Here is a 10,623-nt window from a genome sequence, read left to right on the forward strand (position 1 = left end):
GCTCGAGGAAGCACCCGGGTCCCATCCACAGGGCGGGGAATCCCATAGCCGTCCTGTGGATAATAATAGCACCTGCTGTGCTGTAAGCACTGGAAGCTCGGGTCACTGAGAGCTTCGGCATTGCTGCAGACAGCGACTTCGGAGAAGGGCTCTGATGCAGGTACTGAGGGGAGGTGGAGCCCCATGCCTGCACGCCACAGTCTACAGCCGCTTCACCAGCAGGCATCCAGTGCCGGCACTGCCTGTGCTCTTAGCGCCGGGAGCCAAGATGATGGTAAACCCCAGCACTGCTAGAGCCAGAGACTCTACAGGAGCAGGCTCCGATTCAGGCACTAAGAGGAAATCAAAGCCCCATGCCTCTGCACCACGATGTATGTTCATTCCATGGGCAGGCATCCAGTACTGGCACCAGCTGTGCTGTCAGCACCGGGAGCTGAAGTAGCGGAAGTTCCCGGCACTGCTAGAGCCAGAGACTCTACAAGAGCTGGCTCCGACACAGGCACTAAGGGGAAACCAAAAACCTGTGCCTCTGCACCATGATCTACAAACAGCAGTGTGGTGATGCTACAAAAAGCAGCTTCTTCAAAGGTGCACCCAGCATGCACAGAGGCGCAGCCAGCAGTGCCGCCTTCTGGCACTGACAAGGAGGCAGCCCCAGGGGCCAATCAAACCAGCACAGCAGCAATTCCTCAGACAGAGGTTTCTGGTATTCAGCTCTGCCCCTGATCCCCCTATTTGCAATACCGATACGAGAATGATTCCCTCGACACCAAGTTTCCCTGCGTCCCCAACATCACTCGCTGTCTCGCTCCTTATTTGAAGGAGGAAGATGAGGAAGAACAGGGAGCTATTCCCTCATAGGCTCCTATCCATCAGGAGTCAGTCAGCCCAGGAGTCTCTTGGGGTATTTTATGCTGTTCCGAGTACTTATAGTGGTATGGGGACCCCCATGCTGCTCCCATCCCAGTGGGCATACTGGACTCCATGAGTCATATGCCCCACACAAGGGGGGACTGCCTGCCACGGCCAGATCAAGCACACAGTAATTCCCCACAGCTTCTGTACCAGCACCCTCAGTGGTACCAGAGGAAGAGGAGGAAGAACCACCCACTTGCCATCATTGTCCACAGAGGACACTTTAATGCAGGGGTAGGCAACCTATAGCATGTGTGCCGAAGGCGGCACACAAGCTGACTTTTCAGTGGCACTCTCACTGCCCAGGTCTTGGCCACTGCTCTGGGGGGGCTCTGCATTTTAATTTAATTTTAAATGAAGCTTCTTAAATGTTTTGAAACCTTATTTACTTTACATACAACAATAGTTTAGTTATATATTATAGACTTATAGAAAGAGACCTTCTAAAAAGGTTAAAATGTATTACCAGCATGCGAAACCATAAATTAGACTGAATAAATGAAGACTCGGCACAGCACTTCTGAAAGGTTGCTGACCCCTGCTTTAATGCCTCCTTCCTCCTAATATAGAGGATGATTCCAAACTGTTCCATGGCTTATTTGAGAAGGTGGCCTTCTCTGGATATTTCCCTTGAGGAGGTCTCCGTGATACAGCATGGGCTAGTGGACTTTTTGCATACATCTGCTTTGTTTAAAAAAAAAAAAAAAATTTGCCCTTCACATGAATGAGGGACTGATGGACCCTGTAAGGGTCATTCTGTGGACCCCTGCAGCTGCCCCTCCAATCGGCGGGAGGTTCGACAAAGGGCATGGACTTTGCATCCAGTGCCTAATTTCTTAGTGATACATGCAGTCCAGCGATGTTGGCATGCAACAATAGCCCTGAAACACAACTCATGATAAGGACTGGAAAAGACTTGATCAGTTTTGGCCATAAGGCTTACTCCTTGCCTACCCCTCACCTCCGAATAGCCAACTATGCGACATCACTTCATAATCTTGATGTTCGGAGCGCATTGGCTTCTTACATACACAGGACTAAACCATTCCATAAATCACCCGCACTGTTTCTGTACATCACTGAATGCTCCAAAAGGAGCACCGTATCTAAACAAAGACTTTCCACGTAGATCCATAATTGCACAAAACTCTATCATCAGTGCAACTGCCAATCCCTCATGGGGATTCACTCGCGTCCCACTAGCGCCGTATCAGCCTACCCGACTTCACTGCACAATGTATCTATGACGGGCGTTCGTAGAGTTGCTGCCTGGGCCTCAGCCCATACCTTTAGACAGCACTATGCCTTAAGAGTAACAGGCAACATCTGACACCTCCTTCAGATGTTCTCTATCAGAGGTTACAGCTTCAACTCCAAATCCCTTCCTTCCATCGGAGGGCAGTGCTCTGAAGTCACCTAAAGTGGAGCACTCACAGGGACAGCACAAGAAGAAGAAAAGATTACTCACCTTGTGCAGTAACTGATGTTCTTCGTGATGTGTATCCCTGTGGGTGCTCCACTACCCTTACTCCTCCCCTCTACTTCTTCAGAGTTGGTCACACAGTGTCGGTTAATTGCCTGCAACAGCACGAGAAAGGGCCCACGCATATGCAACCCAACCGGGCACTGCTGCTAAAAGTCTCTGACTATAAGTGCAGGGGTGCATGAACACCTCAAGTGGAGCACCCACAGGGGGACATATCTCAAAGAACCTCAGTTACTGCACAAGGTGAGTAGCCTTCTCTTTTCAATTCATAGATTCATGGACTTAAGATTAGAAGGGACCATTATGGTCATCTAGTCTGACCTGCACAATGCAGGCCACAGAATCTCACCCACCCACTCCTGTAACAAACCCCTAACCTATGTCTGAGTTATTAAAGTCCTCAAATTGTGGTTTAAAGACCTCAAGGTGCAGAGAATCCTCCAGCAAATGACCTGGGCCCCATGCTGCAGAGGAAGGTGAAAAACCTCCAGGGCCTCCGCCAATCTGCCCTGGAGGAAAATTCCTTTCCGACCCCAAATATGACGATCAGTTAAACCCTGAGCATGTAGGCAAGACTCGCCAGCCAGCACCCAGGAAAGAATTCTCTGTAGTAACTCAAATCCCACCCCATCTAGCATCCCATCACAGACCATTTGGGCCTATTTATTTGCTAATAATCAAAGATCAATTAATTGCCAAAATTAGGCTATCCCATCATACCGTTCCCTCCATAAACTTATCAAGCCAAGACTTGAAACCAGATATGTCTGTTGCCCTCACTAGTCCCCTTGGAAGGCTGTTCCAGAACTTCACTCTAATTAGACTTCATCTAATTTCAAGTCTAAACTTCCTAGTGTCTGGTTTATATCCATTTGTTTTTGTGTCCACATTGGTACTAAGCTTAAATAATTCCTCTCCCTCCCTGATATTTATCCCTCTGATATATTTATAAAGAGCAATCATATCTCTCCTCAGCCTTCTTTTGGTTAGGCTAAACAAGCCACGCTCTTTGAGTCTCCTTTCATAAGACAGGTTTTCCATTCCTCGGATCATCATAGTAGCCTTTCTCTGTACCTGTTCCAGTTTGAATTCATTCTTCTTAAACATGGGAGACCAGAACTGCCCACAGTATTCCAGATGAGGTCTCACCAATGCCTTGTATAATGGTACTAACACCTCCTTATCTTTACTGGAAGTCCCTCGCCTAATGCATTCTAAAACTGCATTAGTCTTTTTAACGGCCATATCACATTGGTGGCTCATAGTCAGTCATCCAGTGTACTCCGAGGTCGTCGCCCTCCTCTGTTACTGCCAACTGATGCGTCCACAGTTTATAACCAAAATTCTTCTTCTTAATCCCTAAATGCATGATCTTGCACTTTTCACTATTAAATTTCATCCTATTACTATTACTCCAGTTTACAAGGTCATTTAGATCTTCCTGTATGATATCCTGGTCCTTCTGTGTTAGCAATACCTCCCAGCTTTGTGTCATCCACAAACTTTATTAGCACATTCTCACTTTTTGTGCCAAGGTCAGTAATAAAAAGATTGGTCCCAAAACCGATCCCTGAGGAACTCCACTAGTAACCTCCTTCCAGCTTGACAGTTCACCTTTCAGTACGACCTATTGTAGTCTCCCCTTTTAACAAGTTCCTTATCCATCTTTCAGTTTTCATATTGATCTCCATCTTTTCCAATTTAACTAATAATTCCCCATGTGGAACCGTATCAAATGCCTTACTGAAATCGAGGTAAGTTAGATCCACTGCATTTCCTTTGTCTAAAATATCTGTTACCTTCTCAAAGAAGGAGATCAGGTTGATTTGGCATGATCTACCTTTTGTAAAACCATGTTGTATTTTGTCCCAATTACCATTGACCTCAGTGTCCTTAACTACTTTCTCCTTCAAATTTTTTTCCAAGACCTTGCATACTACTTATATTAAACTAATAGGCCTAAAGTTACTCGGACCACTTTTTTTCCCGTTTCTTAAAAATAGGAACTATGTTAGCAATTCTCCAGTCGTACAGTACAACCCTTGAAGTACAATCTCTTTATTGTGAAAGTGTAACTTACAAATGCAGGTTTTTTACATAATTGCTCGCAAAAACAAAACAATATAAAACTTTAGAGCCCACTCAGTCCTACTTCTTGTTCAGCCAATGGCTAAGACATACAAGTTTGCTTACATTTACAGGAGATGCTGCTGCCTGCTTCTTACAGTGTCACCTGAAAGTGAGAACAAGCGTTCACATGGCACTTTTGTAGCTGGTGTTGCAAGGTATTTACTTGCCAGATATGCTAAACATTCATATGCCCCTTTATGCTTCAGCCACCGTTCCAGAGGACATGCATCCATACTGATGCTCGTTAAAAAATAATTGAATTAAATTTGTGACTGAACTCCTTTTGGGGAGTCTTTGGCTCTCTTTTACCTGCTTTGTGCCATATATTTCATGTTATAGCAGTCTTGGATGATGACCCAGCACATGTTTTAAGAACACTTTCACACCAGATTTGACAAGATGCAAAGAAAATACCAACGTGAGATTTCTAAAAACAGCTACAGCACTTGATCCAAGGTTTAAGAATCAGAAGTGCCTTCCAGAATCTGAGAGGGATGAGGTGTGGAGCAACACTCAAATGCGGAAACTTTTTAAAACCTGAACCATGAAAAAAGAAAATCAACCTTCTGCTGGTGGTATCTGACTCAGATAATAAAAATGAAAATACATCAGTCTGCTCTGTTTTGGATTGTTATCGAGCAGAACCCATCATCAGCATGGACACATGTCCTCTGGAATGGTGGCTGAAGATGAAGGGACATAAGAATCTTTAGCGCATCTGGCACCTTGCGACCCGGCTACAATAGTGCCATGTGAACGCCTGTTCTTACTTTCAGGTGGCATTGTAAACAAGAAGCAGGCAGCATTATCTCCTGTAAATTGTAACCAGATTTGGTTGTCCGAGTGATTGGCTGAAGTAGGACTGAGTGGACTTTAGGCTCTAAAGTTTGAAAAATAAAAATGTAAATGTAGTTATTTTTTGTAGATAATTCTATATTTGTAAGTTCAACTTTTATGATAGAGATTGCACTATAGTATTTGTATGAGGTGAATTGAGAAATACTATCTTTTGATTTTTACAGTGCAAAAATTTGTAATAAAAATCAAGTGAGCACTATACACTTTGTATTCTGTTATAATTGAAATCAATATTTGAAAATGTGGAAAACATTCAAAAATATTTGAATAAATGATATTTCATTATTGTTTAACAATGCAATACATTTTCTTAATCGCACGATTAATTTTTATTCAAATTTTCACAGTTGTGATAAATTATGTGGGGGGGATGTCAGACTAATTAATGACAGTAAACATTGAGATTCAAAAAGTTAAAGCTTTATAAACAGTTAAAACACATTGTCAATATCACATGTCCAGATATACGAAGTCACTATCTGTAAATCAGCAAATCATATCTGTTTTTACTATTCATTTGCAAGTCCGTTTGTAACAAGCCTAAATCAGAATTACTTGATTTGGGCCTTTAAGTTCTCAAGCAGCATTTTTCTTTCTTTGCCTAGCTGTAAACTTTGATTATTTGTCAATATTATTCGTCTGTTTTGTATGTGTTCAGTGACATCCTCATTTACCGATAAAAATTGTAATCCTTCCAAGCCTAGATATGTTACGTAAAGTTTAATCACTTAGGTTCATTACACCTTAAACAGTTTTCATAGACTAACTCCTTTCTAGTCTCGTGAGGCAGATTAGGATTTCCTGCTAAGAATTACAGTTCTGTATGTTGTCAGTGCCCTCACTGGCATCATTTAACTGAATTCATATAGTGAAAAATGGATGGGTTATTTCTAAATACTCTTGAAACTTGCTATTTTTAATAGCAAATATTTAACTTTCTAAGGCACAACACATGACTGCGGTGGTTTAATGACAATAACTTAATTTACTTTTCTCACTTTTACATTTTGTTTAGGATGGATATCAACAGAATTTTAAACGTGGCTCTGGACAGAGTGGACCGCGGGGAGCCCCTCGAGGTAATACTCAAATGATATGTTCCTAATTCTACTGAACTGGAGTTTCTGATGCAATCTCTTAGAGGGTTGTGGATCACAAAACATTTTATCATATACAACTAATAGGTCACAATCCAAAAATACATTTAAACTTTCCTGGAACTTTTGTTTTAAGTTGGCTGTTGAATGAAGTATTTTTGTTCGTAAGAAGTTACATTTGCCTGCTGAGATTTAAGTTTATCTTTGCATCCACAGTATTTAGTTGCCCGTTTTTTTTTTTTTTGTTTGGTTTTTTTTTGGTAAAACAAAATGAGCCCTAAAAACTTGAAAATATATTTTTTGGTAAAGCTTTGCACCCATTTCACTGCTGCCCCTACTAGTCCAATTTGGAATTTTAATTTTTTGCTGACAAGATTTGCTAGAATTTTGACCGCAGGCTTTTCTTTTGTGCATTTTTTTAAAGCTCCCTTGACTTTTGAATTTGTATATTGATGTTTCTTCAGTTTCAAAAAAGATGTGTTGCGTTACTGCAGCCCGTTGCGGAGTACTTTTTTATTCCTATAGAGATGGGTGTGTTTTCCCATTGTAAAATCTCCTAAAATATTTCCGGTCTTATTTGCAGCTGCACAGTATACTTTATTTTGAGAATGAAACAAAAATATTAATATATTGAAATCACTCAGTCATGTATGAGCTTAAGCTAAATGTTTATCAAATAGCCAAAACTGTAGTTGAGCTAATCTTTCTGCATTTGAACTTTAATTACTTTTCAACAATACTTCCATAGTTTTTCAACAGGCATTTGGTAACTACATTGCATGTTCTCTATTTCTGCTGCCTAAAATATTGAAATCTATAACATTAGCCACCTCGTGGAAATGTCTGTATGCCTTGTCAAAAGGAACTGTGCTAATAAATGGTGTGATGGGAATGGGGATTGAGTGTCTATCTAATTGTGGTGAAGTTACAGCAATGCTGTCCATAAATATATTCCAAATAGGAAAGTCCAAGGCTCATTACCAGTAAAATGCAGGTAGGTATTTAGCAGAAGGGTGGATTGATTGAAGATAGGTTTTTTAAAATTGGTATGTCTATCTTCAACAGAACAATAGCTTGTGATCTATTTTCAGAGTGCTGTTTGAGAGTCTCAAGTGGCTAGATATAAAGGAGCAGGAAAGTGAAAGCAAACCTGCGTCTTGCTGTTTGATAATTTAAGAGACCCTTTAGCTTAATGGCTTTAAAATAAGAATTTTTTTAAAATGCTAACCAATTATTTTTAAAAATCTTAGTTTAACTTGCACTGGATCTGTTATCCCATACATGTGTGGGCGACTTGTGTCAATAGCTGCTGTTTAACTGAAGGGGAAAATTGCTTTAGAAGTTAAGTTAAATTCATTTAAGATTCTGAGAAAATTATGAAAAATACCAAGAGGGGGGGAAACCAAGGAATTGATTAAATGATTTAATAGGCATATATGTGCGATTTGTGTTTGAATGGATAAGGATATTGACCATGTATTAGTGCAGTAAACATATACCTATGAATTCTAAACCAAAGTTATTGAGACCAAACTTGAGTCACACCCTTTATGAACTCTAAAATGGTCTGATTTGATACAAAATTTAAATGCTGTTTTTATTTTCTAGGTCGTGGAGGGCCCCCAAGACCCAACAGAGGGATGCCTCAAATGAATGCTCAACAAGTGAATTAAACTAATCCACAGGATTATATTAAACGCCAAAAACACGCTGGCCAATGTACCATACATGTTACCAGAAGAGTTATTATCTATTGTTCTCCCTTACAGGAAGTTCATTGTAATGGGACTTTTTTCATTACCCATAAAGACAGGACTACAGTTGTCAGCTTTATATTACCTGGATATGGAAAGAAACAACTTTTGCTCTGCATGTTCTGTCCTAAGCATCATCTTGAGCCTTGCACATGAGATTCAGATTTGTTATTCTTGCTATGAGTAAAGCAAAAAAAGGCAATTTCAGGGTGATCATATCTCCATGGTTAACTGAAGTGGGAGAAAAAAGCAAGACTGCCTCACTTCTGACATTCTATAGTGATGCAACAAATAAAATCGGCATATCCCTAAAGATTTTATTCTGATGGCAGTTGACAAAATTAAACTTTCTCATGAAAGAAGGATGGAAGAAGTGAAGTGTGGTTTGGCAGAGCAACTGCATTTCAGCTTTTTCATGTTAAAATGAAGCACTGAACAGTTTAAGATGCATAATGATGCATATATCCCTAACTAGACAAATAAGCTGACAGCCAGCTTTTGATAGACAAGACACACCCTTAGCTACAACATTCTCCATCACCAGGCTCAGTTTACTGTGGCTAAGGATACATAAATTGCTTTTGTGTAACTCCTGATATAATTGTATAAGGTTTTTTTAACCCTTCCCCCCGCCAAAAAAATTAGCTTTGATTGGCACTTTAAAAAATTTTGCAACAAATATGGGATATAATCTGGATGGCCACTTGTATATTTGATGTGAAGTATTTAGATATCTCTCTTGAACATATTTAAGTTTCTTTGATAGCAATGACTTTTGTAAGGTTTGGTATTGTCTTTATCATTCCTTATGACTTGCACATTGTCTGTCACTAATACTTGACCTTGCTGTATTATCACCTAAATAACGGATACAGGTACTGATGGAAATCTCTAATGGATAATCATAACACTTTTGGTCACATGTCCTTTTGTCTTTCCTGCAGCCTGAAGGTTTTAAGAAATCTCAAATGCCCGCTGCTGCTGCCCTTTTAATTGCTATCTTTTGAAAAGCACCAGTATGTGTTTGGATCGGTTTCCCCTTTTAAGGGAAATGACAGCCAGCAGTTACAATTCTAACGGTATAAGCAAGACAAATAAAACATGTTTATAAAAATTGTATTCTGGAACAATGGTTTTCAGCTACTGATGCAAACAACATGGTGGGGATAGACATTTCATAAGCTTATTCTCTAATTCACTTTACAGATTTACATAAGCGTTTTTGTTCCCTTTTAAATTATTCCAGAAGTTATAACTCTGATACTTATTATCTGTTGGCTTAATCCATACTAATTGGATTAACTGGGAATTTTTTTCTTTTCCATGGAGACTTTCATGTTCGTTAAGTCACAATATGGTGTAGAAGAATTAGCTTGGGACTGGGAGTTGGGAACTCATAAATCCTTATCCCATTTTGCCACTCACTTCCGGTATGATCTTGGTCAAATTGGTTAATCTTTGTGCCTGTTTCCCTATCTGAAATGAGGAGAATACATAGCTACCTCAATAGAGGTGTTGAGTACAAATGCATTTTATAGCACAGTGAAGATGTAAAGTGCTATAAAGGGTCATATTAAGCAATAGCCATATTATAAAACAGAGAATGTTTAATCTTGAGGTAATGGTATTGCTTTTACTAAACCAAACTGAAGGGTTTGCTGTCATTTGGAGGATGTTTTATACTGTGTCATGACAGTCCGAAACTTTTTTGACTTTATTATGAAAGTCACATGTATTGAGTTTGGGACTTTCATTTTGTCATGACCAGACTGTAAATACTACAGAAATTAATTACAGGTATTGTACTTACTGGGAGACATCACAGTTATGTGGAAGCAACGGTAAACAGTCATCTTGCAAGCACATTAGTTGCTTGGGATGGCACTTTTTTCCATAGCAATTAAATGATATACCTTGCAGCATGATGGCAAGTCACTTTTGTGACCATACAGCAAACTGCTGCTGGTGCAGTCCCATTTAGTTGTCTGTTGCTATGTCCTTACAGTTGGAAAAAGATAAGCTTTTTAATGCTGCTTTTTAGGAAAATAAGGGAGTCTTCTCAATGTTTTCGTTTTAATCTATTTATAAATAGCCATTCAGCTTTCTGCTGCATCCCAACTGACTCTTAAATAATTTTAGTTTTCCATTGAACTTACAACATACTTAACTGAAGGACATTGAACAGATCAGGACATTCCATTTTCCAAAAATGTGGGCGTATCCATTTATTTTCAATTATATCATTTAATTGATATAATCTTAAATATCATTTAAGTGAACTAATAAAATGGGGGTAATTGAGACCTGTTATTTGAAGGTGTTATCTTGTGAGCTTGTGTGTGAGAATGGCCTTTAGGTAGTATAACCCTTCTACTGTATGCTA

General features: G+C 39.8%; 1 protein-coding gene across 2 annotated transcripts in view; it reads left to right on the plus strand.

The window, feature by feature from the left end:
• CAPRIN1 (cell cycle associated protein 1) overlaps positions 1 to 9,357 on the plus strand; it is a 72,281-nt gene extending 62,924 nt beyond the window's left edge. For both annotated transcript variants that reach the window (XM_050955340.1, XM_050955341.1), the window contains exons 18-19: positions 6,405 to 6,468; positions 8,095 to 9,357. In XM_050955340.1, the coding sequence (XP_050811297.1) occupies positions 6,405 to 6,468; positions 8,095 to 8,159 (129 nt within the window). In that variant the 3' untranslated portion in view covers positions 8,160 to 9,357. The remainder of the gene's footprint in view (positions 1 to 6,404; positions 6,469 to 8,094) is intronic.
• The last annotated feature ends 1,266 nt before the right edge of the window (positions 9,358 to 10,623 follow it).

The sequence above is a fragment of the Gopherus flavomarginatus genome, chromosome 5 (assembly GCF_025201925.1).
Source record: "Gopherus flavomarginatus isolate rGopFla2 chromosome 5, rGopFla2.mat.asm, whole genome shotgun sequence".
NCBI classification, from domain to species: Eukaryota; Metazoa; Chordata; order Testudines; family Testudinidae; genus Gopherus; species Gopherus flavomarginatus.